This window comes from Cydia splendana, chromosome 19 (genome assembly GCF_910591565.1).
Source record: "Cydia splendana chromosome 19, ilCydSple1.2, whole genome shotgun sequence".
NCBI classification, from domain to species: Eukaryota; Metazoa; Arthropoda; class Insecta; order Lepidoptera; family Tortricidae; genus Cydia; species Cydia splendana.
In genome coordinates, this window is record NC_085978.1 from 17,168,951 (window position 1) to 17,191,496 (window position 22,546).

The 22,546-nt window shown below is 38.7% G+C and overlaps 2 protein-coding genes across 2 annotated transcripts in view; both read left to right on the forward strand.

The window, feature by feature from the left end:
* The window catches only part of LOC134800385 (cytochrome P450 4c3-like), a 169,619-nt gene extending 149,402 nt beyond the window's left edge, over positions 1 to 20,217 (forward strand). Inside the window, exon 10 of the mRNA XM_063772885.1 lies at positions 20,053 to 20,217. Coding sequence (XP_063628955.1) covers positions 20,053 to 20,217 — 165 coding nt within the window. The remainder of the gene's footprint in view (positions 1 to 20,052) is intronic.
* On the forward strand, positions 19,578 to 19,984 carry LOC134800344 (death-associated inhibitor of apoptosis 1-like). Its single transcript, XM_063772844.1, has 2 exons — positions 19,578 to 19,898; positions 19,973 to 19,984. The coding sequence occupies exons 1-2, from the start codon at positions 19,578 to 19,580 to the stop codon at positions 19,982 to 19,984; spliced, it is 333 nt and encodes a 110-aa protein (XP_063628914.1).
* Positions 20,218 to 22,546: the final 2,329 nt, after the last annotated feature.

Genomic DNA, 22,546 nt, shown 5'->3' on the forward strand with positions numbered 1-22,546 from the left:
GATTCATACTTACTAAGAACTGTAAATAATGAGAAACTGGCAATGTTAGATACTAATAACTAAATCCATCCGCCCGCCCCGCCACTGACCCAATCTCTCAGCCCCCCGATCACTCAACCTCACAGCACATCAACCCCTAATCCAGGAACCCCTCGATCCTGAACCAGCAACCCTTCAACCGCCATTCCCCGACCCCTTAATCCCTGACCCCTTAACTCCTAACCCTAACCCCCGATCAGTAGCCTTACCAGCTTACCACGAGTTTGACATTGATATATTCGCTAGCATGTGTGTAACTTACTTCCTATGCATCTCGCTCGTACTAACCTTAGTGTGAGCGAGATGCATAAAAAGTTACATTTAGATGCATAAGACGCCCTAATAGCATTTTCTTGTAGGGATTTTGTTGGGCCTTTGTTTACGTATTAGTTGGGCAACCGTTATATTTGGCCGTACGATTTGCTGGAGGGCCCTCGACAAAGGCCCTCCCGAAGATTCCCAACAGAGGGCCATAAGAGTAATTTTTTCGTTGGGCCTATTTAAATAAATAATACAATTATTCAACGGTGGTGGTTTTGGTTGGGCCGTGGTTGGGCCTATACACATTTGTTTGATGGTTGGTTAATTGTTACATTTGGCCGTACGATTTGCTGGAGGGCCCTCGACAAAGGCCCTCCCCAAGATTCCCAACAGAGGGCCATTAGAGTAATTTTTTCGTTGGGCCTATTTAAACAAATCATACAATTATTCAACGGTGGTGGTTTTGGTTGGGCCTATACACATTTGTTTGATGGTTGGTTAATTGTTACATTTGGCCGTATGGCTTGCTGTAGGGCCAACTGCAAAAAAATAAAAAAGGGCAATTTTTTCGTTGTGCTTCTGTTTGCAAATTCAACAATTACCCAACGGCAAGTCAGGTAGGTCGGTAGGTAGTCGTGCACCAGGTTGAAGGCCCAACACAGCTTGTCCCACAAAGGGCCAACATTGTAACTTTAACGTTGGGCCTTGTATAGGATTCTTACAATACTACCGTAGGTAAATAGTTGTGTAATTTATAGTGTGCCTACAGTCTAATTATGTAATGGGCTTTTGTTTACGAGTCCTACAGTTACCCTACGTTAAGTAAGTGGTTGTGTAATACGACGTTGGGCCTTTGCTGATAAATATTACAATTACACTACGGTAGGCATTGGTTGTATCCACATGAAGGCCCTAGGCTAGGCAGCAGTTGTTGTTAATCTTCTCTGTATCGTTACAATTTTAGTATATGTACTGCCGAAGCAAGTACACTTACTATACACTCTAATTTGTATATACAGGGTGGAAAGGCACGACGATCCTTCCCGGAAGTATTAGGTCGTTTAAGTGATACAGAGACTATTGGTAATGGTAAGAATCGTTAATTGAGTAAAAAATAAAAATTGCAAAAATACTACTTTTTAACTGTGGTGATAACCCTATAGCATGTGCACATGACGGCTAGATTAAGGATCTCCGTCGGGAAAGCTCGGGACTTTACACTTTTTTCCGATCGTTGACAGTATCGCAATGATGTATGAATGACGCATAAATGTCAAATAAATCAAATACATGCAAAAATATTACAAACAATTTTATTACTTTCTTAGATAATTACTTTTTTCCAATATTTAATACTATCTTCTTTTCACATACGGTGTTCAAATGTACCTCCGTGTATTACAACGCCGCCGCAGCCCGTACCCGAGTATGTCGATGCACATGCGATATAGTGTATGCTCTTCGTCATTTATCCTCCGCAGAAAGCACCAATTAGCCTTTGTCTCATTTCGTCCGCAGTTTCACATTCCGTTTGGTTTGGTACACCATATCTTTTACACAGCCCCACAAATTTAAATAGCCACGAGCATCTAACATTTTTATTTGAAGAATATGACATTCAATAAGTATAGTTCAATGAAAATTTAATTTCAAACATCAGACGTCTTGTCTATTTCCTACCACGCAAGAAGGTTTGTTAGTTTGGTATTGAAGAAGTATTTATTCTTGATTTATTCTTAGTATTTCATTTTTGCAAGTTCATTTGGTGCAACTAACACAACCTACTTGTTATTTTTAATTATTTTAGATAGTTTCCAATTATTCGAAAATAATTTTGTGAAACGTGTTAAGAAACAAACCTTTTTATCAGTCAAGGAAACCAGAGATATTTATAAGACGATTGCGTACTTTTGAGTGGTTGTCAATGTCACCATTTGAACTGTCGTTGTAAACAATGTTGTGGTTAGTATTATTAATATTAAGGAATAACATACTTAACTATTTCATTCAAGTATTGAACAAGTGGAACCACTAAGAAAGCGAAAATCCTGCAATGATTCTTACCGTGCTGTAAGCAGACCTAAAAATGGTTAGATGGCAACAAATTAGCATAATTTCCTGTCGAATACTGATTGTTTACAAGTAAGTTCATTGACCCTGTCACCTGTTAGGGTTAGAACAAAGTAGTTTTTTGCGTGGATGTTTAAAAGGTCATAATTTAGAAACGGTTGCCCATATTAACATAGTTTCTATGGAGAAAATATAGAGCTTAGGCTAAACTATCTCCCATTTCCGGAAAGGATCGTCGTGCCTTTCCACCCTGTATACTAACCGCACTTCGAAACTTCGTAAGCGAGATTTATGTTTTTTGAGATTTAAATTGAAAAAATGTTAATAAAATACAATTTTTTTAATTTATGTATAAATTTTATAGTTATAGCTATTAGATTTATAAGTTACTTTTAAAAAATATTATGATTATATCCGGAATAATCGAGAAAATAACTATAACTTCGATGTTTGGAGACAGTAACGCCATCTAGTGACGCCACAAGCAAACTCAACTGGTATTGTTGGGCATCAGTACCACAGCCAATGTTGGTAAATGCGATATTTGTGCTCACTGGGCCAACGAATGTTATTGTTGTTTAGCCACCTGTACCAAAATACACAAAGGCCCATTGTTAGGCATCAGTGCCACAGCCAATGTGGTAAATACGATATTTGTCATCATTGGGCCATCGGATGATATCTTTGACTAGCCAACGTTACCAAAATACACAAAGGCCCATTGTTGGGCATCCGTGTCACAGCCAATGTTGGTAAATGCGGTATTCGTCACCATTGGGCCAACGAATGTTATCGTTGTTTAGCGAACGGTAGCAAAATACACAAAGGCCCATTGTTGGGCCTCAATGCTACAGCCAATGTTGGTAAATGCGATATTTGTCGTCATTGGGCCATCGTATGATATCGTTGATTAGCCAACGTTACCAAAATAAACAAAGGCCCATTGTTGGGCATCAGTGCCACAGTCAATGTTGTTAAATGCGATATTTGTCATCATTGGGCCATCGGATGATATCGTTGATTAGCCAACGTTACCAAAATACACAAAGGCCCATTGTTGGGCATCAATGCTACAGTCAATGTTGGTAAATGCGATATTTGTCGTCATTGGGCCATCGGATGATATCGTTGATTAGCCAACGTTACCAAAATAAACAAAGGCCCGTTGTTGGGCATCAATGCTACAGCCAATGTTGGTAAATGTGATATTTGTCGTCATTGGGCCATCGGATGATATCGTTGATTAGCCAACGTTACCAAAATAAACAAAGGCCCATTGTTGGGTATCAGTGCCACAGCCAATGTTGGTAAATGCGATATTTGTCATCATTGGGCCATCGGATGATATCTTTGACTAGCCAACGTTACCAAAATACACAAAGGCCCATTGTTGGGCATCACTGCCACTGCCAATGTTGGTAAATGCGATATATGTCATCATTGGGCCAACGAATATTATCGTTGTTTAGCCAACGGTACCAAAATACACAAAGGCCCATTGTTGGGCATCTGTGCCACAGCGAATGTTGGTAAATGCGATGGTGGGCCAATACAAAATTAATGTTGGCTACGGAACGAACCTCATCCCAACGTTTTCCCTACCGTTGGCACCGTAGGCCCCAACGAAAATGCTACTAGGGCGTTAGCGAATATGTCAATGTCAAACTCGTGGTAAGGCTACAGTTGCAGTACATCAATATGGTGGTTTTCAGAAGCAAATGCTCGAGTTACTTTAGAAAACCCCGAAATCACTTAACACGTGCCTTTAAAAATTGAGGAGTTCCCTCAATTCATGGATTCCATCATCAGACCAGAACCAAAAATAATACGGAAACACCTTGGAGGTAACTTCTTCCAAACAAAAAAAGAATTACTCAAATCGGATCACAGGTGCCGGAGTAATCGCTGAACATACTTACATTTAAAGAAATCATTATCATCAAAATAATCATCATCATCAGGTCTACTTCATCAAATTGGTGGTTTTCGGGAGAAAATGCTCGAGTTGCTTAAGAAAACGCCCAAAACACCATGCATGTGCCTTTAAAAATTGAGGAGTTCCCTCAATTCCTCATGGATCCCATCATCAAAACAGAACCAAATTAAAATGGAACCAACTCGGAGGTAGCTCCTTTCAAACAAAAAAAGAATTACTCAAATCGGACTACGGATGTCGGAGTAATCGGTGAACGTACATAGAAAAAGAAAATAGCCACAACCGAATACAGAACCTCCTCCTTCTATGAAATTGAAGTCGGTTAAAAAACTAGTCGGTCCGCTGTCTAATGAATATCGCTACACGGCCAGTTGGCTAAGTAGATGCTTATGTCGTGTCGTGTAGCCTCCACAGCTGTCCATCCTACTCATAATCCCACCTCCACTCATCTACGACCTCGATTCTAACATAACTTGACCCCTAGATTAACTAAAATTATACCAATTTGAAGATTTAAGTTACACTAGCCTGATAAAAGTGTGCGGGATAAGTTTGGGAATAGTCCGGGGCTTATACGGAAGCAGCAAAAAGAGCAAAGCGTCAGCGGCGCGGCGCGGCGAGCCGGGATTCGGGATTTGACGCAAAAAGCGCACGAGCTTAGGACAGCATTCTGAACCGGTGGCAAGGAAGGGTTTACTCTTTACACACGGGCTCGACTAAATGAATAATAACTATATAAGTGATCTAACTATAATGATAGAGTAATTTCGGCGTTTAAATAATTTGTGTTAGTACGTCTCATTTTTCGTCAGTTAATTCACAAAGGGACAGTGATCAGCAAACGTTCGTTACGCGGCCTTTTCAAGGTATGATTACGAAATAGTATCCAAAAATAAACATTTAGACAAGCCTAAATAATGTTTTGCGTTTTACTGTAATAATAAGCACCAATTTATGTAAATAAAACTGTGTGTTTGCGTCTTTGCTATTTCTGAATTTCATTATTTTTTTTACTTTTTCTGTGGCTGGTATTTATTTCTTCTGTTCGCGCAATACAACATTTGCATTGGTCCTAACGCAATCCGTATTTGCAGAGTCTGATTTGCTGCCGCTAGCTGCTTTAATGTACTAAATGCAATGAAGAGCGACTCTGATGTGTTTAACGATTCTGGGTCACAGAGATTTAGGTGCTAATTTGCCTTTCATCCTCCAATACACGGGAGATTTCGTTACATACTGACACACTTACTTAAGCTACTTACTCACAGTAGGTACCTACTAGATGTAACTGTGCAGTATTGGGGCCAAATAATTGCCGACACTTAGCAAACGACAATTCCACAAAGTTATTGTAGCGAATAGTAAAAAAAAACATGGGCAAGTAGTATTAATCCTCGATAAAATCCTGTCAATGGGCGTCATTAAGACGGCTAATCCAGAAAAAGACCAGTTCAAACTGCTAGCCCATTCATTTGACTATCCCTGACCAAAAAACTTACCCAACGACGATATAGCTATACTATACATACTAAGATAAATAGAACTCATCGACAACTATATCTACATAGGTATATACAAACAAAACTTATCCTAAACTGAAATAAATGTCATATACTAAGAAAAAGTGACCAAGGCCTCCAGTGCCCCAGGCTGTGGCCCGGTGGCCGAGTGGTTCAGGCACCTGCCGCGATAGCAGAGGACGCTGGTTCGATTCCAGCCTGGGGCACTGGAGGCCTTGGTCACTTTTTCTTAGTATATGACATTTATTTCAGTTTATAATTTATATAGTAGTGTTTCTACTTGATAAAAACAAATTAAAATATTTTCTGAAAAATAATTTAATTTGTTCAAATACTTCATAGTAAAACTTATCCTGTTACTAGGTAGGTGTAGCCAAGTCAGAACTGTATGTTTACTTGCCATAATGAATGAAAGCAGATGGCTAATAGTGGCGTGCCGAACCAAAATAAACGAGTCCTTAATTAATGAGAAGGCGGCCGTGCGTGACGCGGACCGTGACGGGCCCGCAAGTGCACTTCATAATTAGGCAATAGATTGTTCCGCACCCAATCATGCTGAAAGGGTACACCGCACCGGGGCGCGGCGCGGCGCGGGGCGGGCGCGGGTAGCCCGGTAAGGATAGGGGTTTGTAAAACATTAAAGTATAACTACGAACAGGACGGTCGAGGTCCCGAGTTCAAATCTTATTTTTGTGTGCATCACAAATATTCTTTCCTACTTTATGGATGTTTTCTATGTATTCTATAAAATACCTATCTATTATTATAATACATCGTCAACAACTCAAGGCTTATTTGCAGGAATCAGAAAACATTCCACTTAGAAATAGTACCTAAAAACTAAAAAGGTAACAATACTTAAACGCTGTTTTTTTTTAAGCATAACTATTATGTAAGTAATATGTATGTAACAATAATGTTATTGTCCAAAATGAGTAAAAAAAAGCGCATTATTACTGCATGTATGTAATAGCATGGTATAATAATATACTCCGCCTGGTACTCTATTCCGAGATTCGCGTATGACCTAACTGACACGGGCCTACGTCATCATGCTGTTTACAGGTTCTCAAACTTTAAAATGTGGGAGAATTTTAACCAACGGTGAAAATTATTTTAACGGCATTAATTTTAAGTTATTCATGTAGAAACATAGTAAAATAAAACAAATCTAATGTATTAAATTAAACTTTATTTATCTATACAAGACAAACGTTTGAAAAACTAATTCACAGTTACACATTAATTACCAAGCTTACGGCGTGAAAAGTTTGGAAAACACTGCGACTGCTGACACTGGGGGTCCCTTTGTTTCCCATAAAGTTTTAAGTCATAATGTATTGTTTGTCATATTATCTTTAGTCATAAAACTGAAACCGTTAACGTTTCAGGATTTTCGTAAGGTTATTCTATAGATGGGTTAGGTTAGGTTAGGTTTGTTTTATGGCAATCCTGAAAAGTTACGCGTTTCTGAGAAAAACCAATTATGACTAACGAAAATTCGGACAAACAATACATTATGACTTAAAACTATTTGGGAAACAATAGAGACCCCTGACACTGAGCGAGAAGGAAATAACAATTAACACGCGTTCGACAAGGATGACGGTCAGGGCATGAAGTTATCTAGATCCGAATTGTCAAATGTGACAGAGCTATCCTGTGTTGTCAGTAGTGTAAACAGAATTACCCGAACGTCTGAAATTTCTGTCGTGAATCGGAAGATCTTGCTAACGAATAATTAAAAATGACGTGACGTGTTATTGTAAAATTTAAGATAAAATACATATAAATGAAAATTATAAAATTATAAAGAAATATTTTAACTTATTAACCATAGGTATAATGTACCCATGTAACATGTTATGTTGAAATAAAGTGGCAATGTTATTGTGACGTAGGCCCGTGTCACTCTGGGAATAGAAGACCATGTTTTATTAGACCATGTGTAATAGTAGTTTATGTGGCTGCTACATAATGAGAGGCATTCAAATACGAGTGTGGGTTTAAGAAACGAACGTTAGTGAGTCTCATAATAGGATCACACGAGTGTTTTAATGCCTAATTACCTATGTACAGTTACATACACTACTTTATCTAAACACATACTTAAAAAAAACTAACTAAAAGATAAACTGTACGTCAAATGGCGGTGAATGAAAACTTTTTTCACGCATGTCACACATCCATAGTTTTTTTAAATTCCTAGATAAAAGAATGAAGTCCCTATTCTCATGTCACTCGAGATCAAATATCGTGCGGTTTATATTTAAAAAACATACTATATTGACGTTTCGTATCGATAACTGTTTTAATATCTATGGATACTAGAATAGAGACCTACTTGAGTTTTGACTGCTGTTCCAAATTTAAACTCATAACCTACAAAAATCTATAACGTTATGTACATTAAAGTACAAATTTTCCTACTACCACAGATAAGAAAGTTCTCATAGTAAAATTGGTTGTAATAAAGCTTGTCATTTCCTACGGTTTCTGAAGGCATTATAGAGCACTAATGACATGTGTGTAGATAAAGCTGCTAAATCTACAAAAGTGTCGCGGATGATATATAATCAAGACATTTACGTGTTAATTTGCTAGAAACAGATATACTAGTGGCTCTGTGAGCTGTAGACCTCGCGAGCATAGCTTATTGGGACCGTGCACGATGACAGCGCCACACAGCGGTTTGATCAATCAACAATACAAAAATTTTAATTTACTAAAAAAATACGAAGTTTAAGTGAAAAAAAAAATACAAAAAGTTATGTCTTACTGGGGATCGAACCCAGACTCTCTGTGCAAACAAAAAAAGCGAACGTTTACAAACTGAGCCAAATAATTCTTAGATAAGTTGACGAAATTTAGCTACTCATTCTCAAGTTAAAATTAGTTAAAATTAAATATCTCAATACCTCCGAAACCAGTGAAATAAATTTTCTGAATTTTTGGCCATTTAATCTATACTACATATCTCAAAAAGAAAAAACTCTTATGATATCGATACGACTATTTGTTTAGGCGCGAGGTATCACGACTCCGCCATTTTTAAAAATTGCCAAAAACTGGATTGACAGAAAATTTTTATTTAATCATAGAATCTGGTCACAAAATTTCACGAGAATCGGTTGAGAATTGTGACCTGTAGAGGAGAACATCTGGATGGACCTATGAAAGCAAAATGCCCGAGTCAAAACGTAGACCTTCGCTACGCTTCGGTCAATAAGTAGCACTTTGTTTATTTAGAAAGCATATAACGATATTTTATTGCATTCTAGTTAGTAAGATGATGATATATGATGTCTATTACACAAAAAATAAGTATTATAAATTATTTCAAATTCACCATAGTGGGGTCTGTAAAATGAGTGGGGTAGTAGTGAAAGCGTTCCGCAGCCGGAAGCTCGCCGCGCCGCGCCGCGGTCGGCCCGCGCCCGCGCCCGCGCCCGCGATATAAAATGCAAAGCAAACTGGGACACAGCGGGGCCTACACAAATATTCATATTAAAAGCAAACATCTTCAGAAGTCGAGTTATTTAAACGCACTACGCCTGAGTCTACGAGACTAACGCTCTGATTTAATCTTTTAGTTATTCAGGTCACGAATTTTAGCTTTGTGCACATAATTTTCCGTTGACGGATAACACATCACACATCATCATACACTGAGACTACTAAAATAATTCCGATAATAGTTTACATGTTACAAACTAGAAGTAGGACATAGACATAACTATGGTCTAACGGCGCGATTCGGGAAATGAATTAGAGATTCACTAGATATGAAATAGTAAAGATATGTGACGTTCCACGGCAAAAGGTACCATTGCCCCGGCTGAATACTGGAGCGGCGTTAATAATAGCGTAATAAGCGCCAGCCGCCATAAGGTACCTTTTGCCGTGGAACGTCACATATCTTCTCATATCTGTGATATCTGTCACAACACGCACACTAACACATTTTCGTCGAAGTATTTTATTGTATTCTGAGAGATGAGAAGTCGGATTTGTCGCTCGATCCGCAATTTGTACTGGGCGAGCAAAATCGATAAATCCAACAATTACATGAGACTAAAATATAATAATTGTGTTTAAATGTAATTAAACGTATGATATGTAACAAAAGTATTACATGTGAAATGTAACACCTTCTTTTTGTAAATTTGATGTCCCCGACCTCTTTTTATAACAAAAAGCCGAGCACTTAGGCATTTTTTCTGCTGCTGTGTTCACGCGCGCGTCTGGACTCGGTCTAGTGTAAAATCGGAGCGCAACTAGTTTTATTACCCGCGCTAGATCAGTTGATCTTGTACCTAGGCAGAGGGGAAATAGTGCGAATGCCGCCTCCCTTCCGTGTTGCTCGAAGGGTGTATATAAGTAAGTAAGTTAAGGTTTTGTGTAACCCGTGCGAAGCTGGGGCGGGTCGCTAGTGTGTTATACCAGCCATACTCTAAGTGTGTTCCACGGAACCCTAGGGTTCCGCGACACCCCTGTAGGGGTTCCGCAAGAATTTAGAACACTATGCTTTAGTCGCCTCGAAAATTTTTTCTATGCCGCCACCGCCATTGTAGGGTTCCATCAAGTATTTCGCTTTCCAAAAGGGTTCCGTCAAAAAAAAGGTTGAGAATCGCAGTGTTATACAAAGAAAACAGACTGAGTAGAAGGACTCTATAATTGTTTAGTATTACAATTTCTAGTAACAAAAACTAGTGCCAGACATAGATATTATTATGTTACTTGAACATTTATTTCAAATTTCATGTTATTTGAGCATGACGTTGAGAGCGTAATGTTGATTCCTAACACACCCAAATAAAATGACAAGGGAGGCTAACGAGGCCCTCACTAACGAGAGGCTATAAAACGAAACTATCATTCAATTGATAATAATAAAACTCTTTTACCACATCCATATTAGGTACAAATCGCTAGGAGCTCTATTTAGCTGTTGATCAGCTTGTTTTAATTTACCGCGTTAATCTGGGGGAAAATTATTATAGGCATATAGTTTTTAAGCGGTTTGAACACCCCCTTGCCAGGGGGCTTGAATAAAATACCAACTTGGTTTCGCTTACATCTCAAAACTTTTTTGTACTAGGTATAGATTTACAACAATTGCGTTGCGAAACTTGCATCTTTTACATGTAATGTTTTTGATGGGATACTGAATTTATTAATTTTGATAAAATTTGCTACTGACTTTACTTTCACAAGTTAAGTACGTAAGACATAAATATACACAGTCTTATAGGACGTCTTAAACGTAGGTACATAGTTAAGAAAACGACGACAGAGGTTCTAGTTCTAGAAATATGATTTGTATATTTTCGCATGACGTATTTTTCCATTTATTTCTGCAGCGGCTAGATGAAAGCGCCGGAGGCTCGCGGGAGACCGAATCGCCGCAGATATTGATGTAGGTACCCGGACCAATATGAATTCGGCAAGTTTTATACTCGTATGCAGCCCGCACGGCCGAGTCAAAGTCAAATCCGGATTGGCGGATTCGGTGCTCACGGGCCGCGAGATATCCCGGAGGCTTAGATAACCTGACATACTTTTTACCACAAGTTCCGAGGCGCACGTTAGGGTCATTTCACGAAATGCCATTTGAATTTGTATATACATATATTGAAACTGGTTGAGTTCGTCAGAATTGTTGTAGTGACATAGGGCTATATACATTTTGAAAATGGCGGCCGCTAATGAAAAAAGGGAGGGGGATTGTTTTTTTTCTTAGGTACTATAACAATATGGGTATCAAATGAAAGCTAGTGAAAACATCATTTCAATAATATATGTAAACAGTCTGGTTTTTGTTTTAATAATAGTTGCAGTTTAATGTAATAAAAAATATTCTTTTTTTCATCTTGATGTAAGTACTTTGATGTACGGACTACTGTAAAAGCGGGCGGAGCGGCGGAAAGCGCCGAAATTCTAAAACGTAACAAATATAAGAGCCTCGGTAGAGAGTACCATTTTGTACCATTTGGTGTTGAAACTCTAGGTCCATGGGATCCCAGCGCGCATAAGTTGTTCGCAGAAATCGCGAAGCGTCTGGTTGACGTAACTGGTGACCGAAGAGCTGGCGGCTACCTCGCACAACGTATCAGCATTGCGATACAGCGAGGAAATGCCGCCAGCATCCTTGGTACAATGCCTCAAGGGCCTATTTTAGATTTAAGCTAGTTATTAATTTCGTTTAGTAGTACTTTTCTTATTTTTTGATATATCTGGTTAATTATTTTTTAACATTATATAGAGGATATTCACAGTCACTTGGTATGTATTTTCTACCTACTAATCCATTCAGCCATTCTCAATTTAGAGCACTTGAAAGTCAACTGTGGATTGTGAAATTTTGGAACGGTTTTTTATTACTTATTTATTAGACCAAGTACCTATTGAAAATGTTACAATGTGTTATATATTTGTGATCTACTCACAAAGCCCTTTCATTTGGTACCCCACATGGTATGTTTAAAAGAAAATAAAAAAAAGTTTGTACTGCCGACTTTATGACATCACAGCAACTACCGCCACTTTCGCGCTTGGCATCTCATATATTTATATTCGGGGCATTACCTACACTGAATTTATGCATCGATACCAAACTCACCCATATCCGAGACGACATGAGTGAAAATCGATTTCTAGAAGACTTTTTGTTCGCTGGCCGGACCTCTATCTATATCCCAAAACTACCACACAACACCTTGAATTTACCACAAAACTACTTTACCAACCAATGGACAGGACAGGACGCTTGTCTATGTCAAATACTAGTAATATACACGGCTTATACTTTCCTTCCCAAAGCATAGCATTAATCGTGAGAGAACCGTAAATCCAGATCACCTGCGACAAAGATCTCATGAACTGCAAATAAATCGTCAGCGGGCGCTAGTGGAGGTAATAAGCGTGGCGATGCTCGGCGCGTCACGCGCGATCGCGCGCGCTATCTGCCCCCGCGCCGGTCTCCTCCCCGCCCCGCCCCGCGCCATGCAACCCCCACGGGCCATGAATAGACGCAATGGCCCGTGCGCCATCAGAACGGATGAAACATGGAGCCGAATGGTGGGTGGCATACATTCTCAACGGCCACAAAGGGATTGCAGTAAATTATTTCAAATTGGTGTAGGGCGATAATTTATGATAAAATTTGTAAGGTGGATGCGTTCTAACGTAACATAAGATATCAGCACATGCAGCTGACTTAATCCGATTACAGGACATGATTTTTATTTCATACAGGTAAGAAGGTAAGCTACTAAGCCGATCTTTAATGAGATACTAATCCATTTATCTGTGTGACCCCGGAGCCAGATTCAGATTTAACATTGTGTTACTGTTTTGATAAGACCTTGAAGATAGCTCACGCTGATTAATGCAAGCCGTGCGTGAGGTAGGTACGGTACGCGCCCACCACCAACACTGTCGGCAAGGTCGTATCAAAGCCATATACCAGATTGCTAATTTATAATCGAGTTCACGGTGACACAACCTGAAGTTTTAACCCACTTCCATTAAGAAGAAGGTTCTATGGGACGAAAATCCTTAAGAAGTCGGTTTATGGATTTTTAAACGATTTACTTATGCACTGTGAATACCTATGTTTGCAACAGCTACATAGTTTAATACCAACATACAACATAAGCTTTCCCTACATTTGAGGAGCTCTGGAGCGGCTCCAGGACCCAGGACTATAACTTACTTACACGGGTAAAGATATTTGCGGCGACATTTTACTGAAACCTATAAAACTGTGTGAGCGTTTGTCGCGTAGTTCCGTTGTTCCGGAGATAAATCTCCGGGCTATTTGTAAAGAGACGGCGCCCGTGCTATCCTGAGCCGTATATTACCGCGGGGCTCGATTCCACTTTTAAAACGTGCATGACCATCATATAAATCATTTGTAAACAGACAGTGTGGTGCAGCAGCATCCGTGATAACCTACTCTGTACATATTTATTAATTTCATATATCATAGGATATCTTGATAGTAGACAGTGGATTCGACTCCTGGCAAAATCGCCATGTGAAATGAAGGGTCTAGCCTAAAGGAACTGTGTTCTGTTGCATTGTGCTTTGTTGACTAAACGTTGAACTAAGATTACTAAGAGTGAATTGTGAATTGTGGGAAGAGTTGTTTTCCCATTTTGTCCCGCCGGACACAGTCTCATCTTTTACGAAATGTCATTAAAAATTAAAACTGCAATCATTGAACTAAAACAAAATCCCCAAAAATATGCTACTGACACACATACTTAGGTACAAAATATTGATACACAAACGCAAAGCGTTTGTTAAACTTATCGTTACTTAGCGTTTGCTACTTTAGTCACAAAAATTTAAAATTGTGACTAAAATTTAGGTATTCAACTTATTTTGGGCCAAACTGTACCTATCTATGAATACATAGTAGTTACCTACGACTCGTAACTTACGAGTACCTACTCTACTACATTCTCGTATTATTTTGAATAAATATATTATGATGAACTAGTAGATATAGTACCTACCTAATTAATATGTGCAACCTGAGTACACTGATGGGATTCATTGTAATTGGTTGGTGTCACATTTTTAACCGACTTCCAAATCTCAAAGAAGGAGGTTATCAATTCGGTTGTATGTGTTTTATTTTTTTTTATGTTTGTTACTCCATATCTCCGTCATTACTAGACCGATTTTGAAAATTCTTTTTTCAATTGAATGTATATGCATACAGGTTGGTCCCGTTTTTGTCAAAACCCAGTTCTGATGATGGGATCCATGAGGAATCGAGGGAACTCCTCAAATCCTAAAGGCATACATATAGTGATTTTTGGGTTTTTCTCAACAAATCAAGCATATACATCCAAAACAGTGACATTTGATGAAGTGGAACTGCTGATGATGATCAGAACGGAACTCTTCAACGACGCATAGTTCACGGTTGGCGATTTGTCCTCTTCGTTATGTTTGTTAAGCAAGTTAAGTTTTTAAGCCACATTTTTGTCAAGCACGAGTTCTGATGATGGGATCCATGAGGAATCGAGGGAACTCCTCAAATCTTAAAGGCATGTGTATAGAGATTTTTGTATTTACATCAGAAAATCAAGCATTTTCATTAAAAACTGTCGCATTTGATGAAGTGGAACTGCTGATGATGATCAGAACAGAACTCTTCAACGACGCATAGTTCACGTTTGGCGATTTTTCCTCTTCGTTATGTTTGTTAAGCAAGTTAAGTTATTAAGGCACATGTTTGTCAAGCTCGAGTTCTGATGATGTGATCCATAAGGAATCGAGGGAACTCCTCAAATAACAAAGGCATGCGTATAGAGATTTTTGTATTTACAGCAGAAAATCAAGCATTTTCATTAAAAACTGTCGCATTTGATGAAGTGGAACTGCTGATGATGATCAGAACAGAACTTTTCAACGACGCATAGTTCACGTTTGGCGATTTTTCCTCTTCGTTATGTTTGTTAAGCAAGTTAAGTTTTTAAGCCACATTTTTGTCAAGCTCGAGTTCTGATGATGGGATCCATAAGGAATCGAGGGAACTCCTCAAATATTAGAGGCATACGTATACATTTTTTGTATTTTCATCATAAAATCAAGCATTTACATTAAAAACTGTCGCATTTGATGAAGTGTAACTACTGATGATGACCAGAACAGAACTCTTCAACGACGCATAGTACACGTTTGGTGATTACGAATTTCGATTTTGAATTGGACTGGGACCCGGACTCGGACCCAGAATCGGACTCATAACCGGATCCGGACTCGGACCCGGACTCGGACCGGGCCTCGGACCCGGACTCGAACTCAGACCCGGACCTTGACCCGGAAAACGACTATGATACCTAAACTTAGAATAAATTTAAAAGTGGAAAAAAATTATTCTAAGCTTAATAGCATCGATCGCAGACGTTTCTGCTTATTAAAAATGAAAATTAGTACGGGTAGCACATCGTAACTGGTGAATTTCCAATATGACTTGGAACTCCGGTAGCCGTTTAAGAAGTGTAACACTCTTACGGTAGATGTCGCTAGGGTCCCCTTGACCCATAATATATGGTGGAAAGATTTGCTGGCTATGGATGAGGTCTTGGTGGCTCAGATGGCAGAGAGCTGGAGTATCGATCCAGAGGCCGTGAGTTCAAGTCTCACCCAAGACAGTAATTTTTCCACTTTTAAATTTATTCTAAGCTTAATAGCATCGATCGCAGACGTTTCGGCTTATTAAAAATGAAAATGATACCTAAACTAAATAAACCACTATGATTACCTACCATAAAATGTAGGTATAAAGTATGATGATGCTAAACCCCTCCCGCTCAAACTCCCGTACACCGCATCGCATGCGCCGTTAAGTGGGTTAGGTTAGGTTTGAACTGCGATCCCCCCGCGGGTTGCTCACCTTGTCGTGGTGGAGGGGCTTAGTAACCGTGGCTTGGTCACCCACGGTGAAGCGAAGAGGCAACCAGGGCCGGCCTGTTTGAGGGTCGGGCTGGCCCGAGGAGGACGCTCCAAGTGGGCTTGTTAAGCCCGCTTGTGACGCGTTGGAGGTGGACCGTCGAGGAAGAGGAGTGTCGGTATTGCGGTGAGCCGTTCTCCCTATCCTCGGCGGCCGAGGTGGGATCGCAGGGGAAGACGCGTGATGGTATTACGATCGCCACTCGCCCTATCCCCTGCGAACTTGGCGGTGCCGTTCCGCTGTAGCGGCGTTGGTGGGGCTGCAGAGGAAGAGGAGTGTCGGCGTTACGATGTGCCGTGCTCCCTGTCCTCTGCAGCCGAATTGTGGTTTTGCGACAGAACCATAGACCTGATCTGTCGCCGGGCGCCGGAGAACTTTCTGGCGCCCGTGGCTTCCTTGTGGCGGGCTCGGGGGGGTCCGCTACAGTGCAGAACGGAGGCGGAGGAGGAAGGCGCGTCGAACCATCTGGCACGCCTAGCGTGAAGGGCCTTCGGGCATTTGCGAAGGAGCCGCTCGTGGGCGGCTGCCGCCGGTGGGGTCGCGGATGAGTACGCAAGCGTTCCTGTAACCCCATCAATAGGGCGGCGAGGCGGTATATGGGGGGTTTTTAGTGGGTATACCGTGGGCCTCATTAGCCTAGACGGGAGTCCCACATAACCACTCTGGTCACCCCCCGCACCCGGGTGGTATGCGGAATGCATTTTCCCCCCTAAAAAAAAAAAGGTTTGAACTGCGATCCTCACAGAACCGAACAAAAGTGGGTTAGGTTTGGTTAGAACTGCGAGCCTTACAGAAACAAAATGCTACTAGAAAAGTGGGTTTGATTAGGTTCGAACTGCGATCCTCACAGAACCGAACTGCTATCAGAGAAGTGGGTTAGGTTAGGCTAGAACTACGACCCTTACAGAAGCGAAATGCTAGTAGAAAAGTGGGTGTTACCTCCTTTTCTACATAGTGTACCATCTACAATAATCTTTCACCGGCCCCCATACAAGTCGGTTTTTTTTTCTTAAAAATTATACGTACATATGACTTTATGTAATGTTGTGAGAAGTTATTAAAGCAAAATGAATAGAATACTCACCACGATAAGGGGAGACCGGGCCGTGTAGTACCTATATCACTCGACCGCGCGCGGCCCGCGACATTCATGATCGTCATCATTCGCTGATTGAAGTATTGCCCCGATCCTTTGTTTCGCATACAATAGGTAGCGGTCATGGATGAAAAAGAAGCTGAACACATCTATGTATTTCAGATTGTAATTGATATTTCATTGAGAGATTCAGATTTAACAATTGGTTTGAACTGGTTTGTATACGACTTTCACCACATTTTGCACACACTAATCAGTGTGAGCGATGTTCAAGGTCATTACAAAATAAGATCAAAAGCTTAACACCTTGTTTAAATCTGAATCGGGCTCTAGGTTTAATAAATATGTAATATAAATTCATCTATACATGTAGTGAGGACACACAGCTGACCACAGCTGATCAGCTGACAAATAGATAAATTATTATTATTTTTCTCGCTTCAATAATAATTGGCATTCCAATGTAACTCGAGACGACACAATAAAATACAATTAATATTATTATGATTCATTGCGATTTTCCACATGATTTAACTCAAACAAAGGATGTAACTAGTATATAAGGCCAACAATGGTTTATATAAATGATTTGCCATGTGTAGTAGAAAATCTTTGTGAAATTGTTCTTTTTGCCGATGACACATCATTACTTTTTAAGTTTGATCGGAAATCTACCGATTACAGTGCAATTAACAGCACACTCGTTAATGTACTTAACTGGTTTACTATGAACAATTTGCTTCTTAATGCTAAGAAAACTAAATGTATTAGATTTTCTTTGCCGAATGTTAAACCAGTCGATACTAAGATACTTTTGAATAATGAATGCTTAGAGACGGTAGATAAAGCACTGTTTCTTGGTTTAACATTGGACAAAAATCTACAATGGAGTCCTCATATAAGAACACTAGCAAACAAATAAAGTTCGGCCGCTTACGCTGTGAGGAGAATTAGACAATTGACTAATGTTGAAACAGCTCGCCTTGTTTATTCTAGTTATTTTCATAGTGTAATGTCATATGGTATTCTGGTTTGGGGCAAAGCAGCTGACATACAGACTATATTTGTTTTACAAAAGAGAGCCATTCGTTCTATATATAATTTAAGGGTGCGTGAATCATTAAGAGAACTTTTTAAAGAAATTAATATTTTAACTGTAATAGCTTCCCAATACATATATGATAGTATTATTTATGTTGTTAAGAATCTAGACTCCTTCACTAAGAATTCTGATGTCCATAACTATAATACTAGAAATAAAAACAAGCTTGCTATCAGAAAGTTTCGTGTTCGTAAAGTACAGAAGTCATTCGTTGGGCAATGCATTCATTTTTATAACAAGTTACCTGAGGATGCTTTAAGATCACCCTTTCCAGCTCTTAAGAATTACTTAAAAAAGTCATTGATGTTGAAGGCTTATTACAGAGTCGAGGACTACTTGACAGACAAACATGCATGGTCCAAACCAGAAACTGTAATAACGACAAGTAGCAATTAAAAGCATTGTATTATGTGTAGAGTTAAAGGTGACTCAGCTCAGGTAAGAAAGCACATCAAATTGTATGAAAGCATCTCATAACAATCAGTCAGATTCATATAATATGTATTCTCATTTCTTTTATTGATTTTATTTTCTTTTCCTTTTGTAAGATTTTGATATGTTTTCTGAAAGAGCTACGTATTTGTATAAAGTTATGTACTCATTGAGTATAATTGCATGAATTCTATAGTAATTTAAATTGTATTTTTCTTAATTACTCGTAATGCATGTATAATGTAATAATGTTTTGAAAAGATGTGTCCCGCCGAGTTTGTTACCGGTCCCATATTGGGATACCCTCCTCCAATTGAGGGGGGATTTAAATCTTCTCGGGGCAGAGGTGTACGGTTGGAGCCGGTAAAGGTTTATTTGACGTTCATAAGAGCATTGTAATATGCCTACTTGAATAAACTATTTTTTATCTTATCTTTATCTTTATCTTTAACAGTTTTCTATTAAAGCATCATTATTTACCCGACTATAGTGGTGTTACTTTCTACCCTTCGGCATCATATTTCATGGCGACCCTGCCAGTCCGGCTGCTCGAGGCAGCCCCAGTTTAGACGCCGCCCAGTAGCCCAGCCAGCCAACCAGCTCCGCCGCCACTACCAACACCGCCTGTGCCCAACAGCAAACACCAGATGACTACAGACCAGAACGAGTGCGGCATGTGCGCGCCGCCCGCCACCGGCGCCAGCGTGCCCCCGCACCCAAGATGCAACACCAAGGCCGCCCACCTACGCACCTTCAAAGACTGGCCCAAGAGCATGAAACAGAAGCCCGAGGAGCTCGCCGAGGCCGGCTTCTACTACACCGGCCGGAGCGACAAGACCAAATGCTTCTACTGCGACGGAGGACTCAAGGACTGGGAGGAGGACGACGTCCCGTGGGAGCAGCACGCGCGTTGGTTCGACCGGTGCGCGTACGTTCAGCTCGTCAAGGGAGAAGATTACGTCCAGAAGGTCATGGGCAGCCAGCCCGCTAAAACCTACCAAAAAGGAAAAGTCATCATCGCTCCGAACAAGGCGTCCAACAGCGCAAGCACTAGCCAAGCTCACAGCGGCACAGGGACAAAGATAACAATAACGATAACGGTAGATACCACGGGACAGAAAGCCGCAACAAGATCAGTCCAGTGGGCCACAAAACGACCAGGTATTCACCGTCGACCCCAACTACCAACCCGGCCGGATCACCAACCGCCTCATGGACATAGCAGAGTCAACACTTCCAGGAAGCAGAACCGAAGCCGATACGTATGCCGCAGCCAAGCGAACATGACGACCAAAAAAGCATCGAAAACCATAGAAGACGAAGGAAAAGAATATGAAGATGGACAAGAGAACAAACACACCAACTGATAAGTAATATTTATTTTTTCTAGCCATCTTATTAAAAATACAGTAAAATTACTAAAATTATGATATACTTTAACGGCCACTTAATGGCAAAAATAAAATTATAATAAGAATTAATTTTATAAAACTGACCTTAATCAGTAAATTTAATGCTTCTGATAACTAAAATAAAAAAAAATTAACTTACCAATAATATATCACTACATTTGCATGGAAAAAAAATACTACAAATACCTACACATATTTTTTTTTCTCTAAAAAAAAATCATTAAGTATAATCAATAATCTATTAATCTAATCTATAATCTTATTAATTACAGTTAGTTTTACAATTACAACTTGATGACGAAAAGCAAAATATGAATAATGTTAAAATATATATATATATATATATATATATATATATATATTTTTTAACATTATTCATATTTTATATATATATATATATATATATGCATAATTAAATACCAAAAACTTGTTAATAACACAAAAACATTTTCTAATAACCATCAATAAATTTAACCGATGCATCATTCGTTAAATTAGAAAACATATAAACAAAATTTAAACAAACAAAACACATATAACGCGTCGCGTGGTTAACTCAAACAACATTATACAATCAGCAATATTAAATAACTATGACGGGGGTGCATTCCATTATTTCCATCTTTGCAATTAACTTAACATATATATATTCATATAGGTATCTTAAAGACCACAATGAAAAAAAAACACCCCAACAATAACATTATTTAGCTTCGATTAAAACAAAACAAACCACTAACCCACCATCCACCACCCACCACTAACACTAACAAACTAACCTAACATTTCAAAACAAAACCCATTTCTCCACATAAAGACAAAACCACTAACACACTAACCCAACATTAACTTGGACTAACTGACAAACACTAGAATCTACTATTCCACACATTAAACAACATCACTTATGATCTTTTCAAATTATTATCCAATTTAACGTTCAAAAAGTTAGCTTTCACACCATTTGGTTTTCAATTGGTAACATATTTAATATATTTTTGCAAATGCCCTCTTAACCAGTTACAAATTAATTTCGTGTTTTTCAAAAGAAAAAAAAAACCCAATCAAATCATTTCACTATTGCAATTAATCAATCAAACTTTTATTGGAAAAATAAAAGTATTTTATATGTCAACACTTCATTACCATTAAAAAACACATTATTATTTTATACATGAAAACATTACTTACACAGAATATTATTATTATTTTAGGTCAAATAATTTCAACTTACATATACTTTAATACCTTTAATGCGAATTATAATCGATTTTTTTTATTATTACCTGTTCAATTTACAAATTTGATTTCAATTTTTTTTATTATTAATTAACGATATAACTTATTTCTATGACATGTAGTCAATCTGAGTAAATATTTAGTTTTTAAATCTAAAGTAAATAAATAACAATCTTACATTAACTTACATTTATATATCAATAATATTCAATCCACGAATCTACTACTTAACTAATTAGTTATTGCATAAAAATAAGAAAATCCCATCAGTCAGTCACCACTCTCATATACTTATAATAACCAAATATAAGGAATAATACAAAAATTCAATTAGAAAATCAATATTCACATCCAACAAATTACCAATAACAACAAAACATACAAAGTAACACAAACATAACAACACTAACTACTAATCAACTTAAACATATGATTAATGGAATGCACCAGACTTATGCAGGCCGCGTCACGCGCGCTCACCATACGTCACCCAATACGGATGTACATGCAACACATGCTATGTCATCTAAAATTTCGAGTACATAGAAACGAGAAAAATAAATAACCAAAAAAAAAATCATACATTTGCCGCATAAAAAAAAATAAACTAGAAATTATTCACAACACGTACTGTGATGATTAAAGCAAAATTTAGATATTATACGAGTAGCTAAAAAATAAATATAATGGAAGAAATAAAATAAAAAGAAAGGAAAAATATAAATAACACATTGAGAGAGCTAAATCAGATAAGTGTTGCAAACAAACAATTAGCCTGATCACCTAAAAGTTATTGTGACTCTTATATGCTTTAAGTTTTCAAAATGATAATTTCCTTTCAACACTGGGTAGCTCGTGGAAATAAATAATGTAAGCAAGGTACACCAGGATACCAGGAAACCTAAACAATTCGAGCGAGCTCTCAATTGCAGCGGTCCTTGGGCACACGGAAAGGTTTTTTGTTG

Excerpts from the sequence above, each read along its gene's own strand:
- LOC134800344 (XM_063772844.1), top strand. The coding sequence starts at position 19,578 with ATGACTACAGACCAGAACGAGTGCGGCATGTGCGCGCCGCCCGCCACC.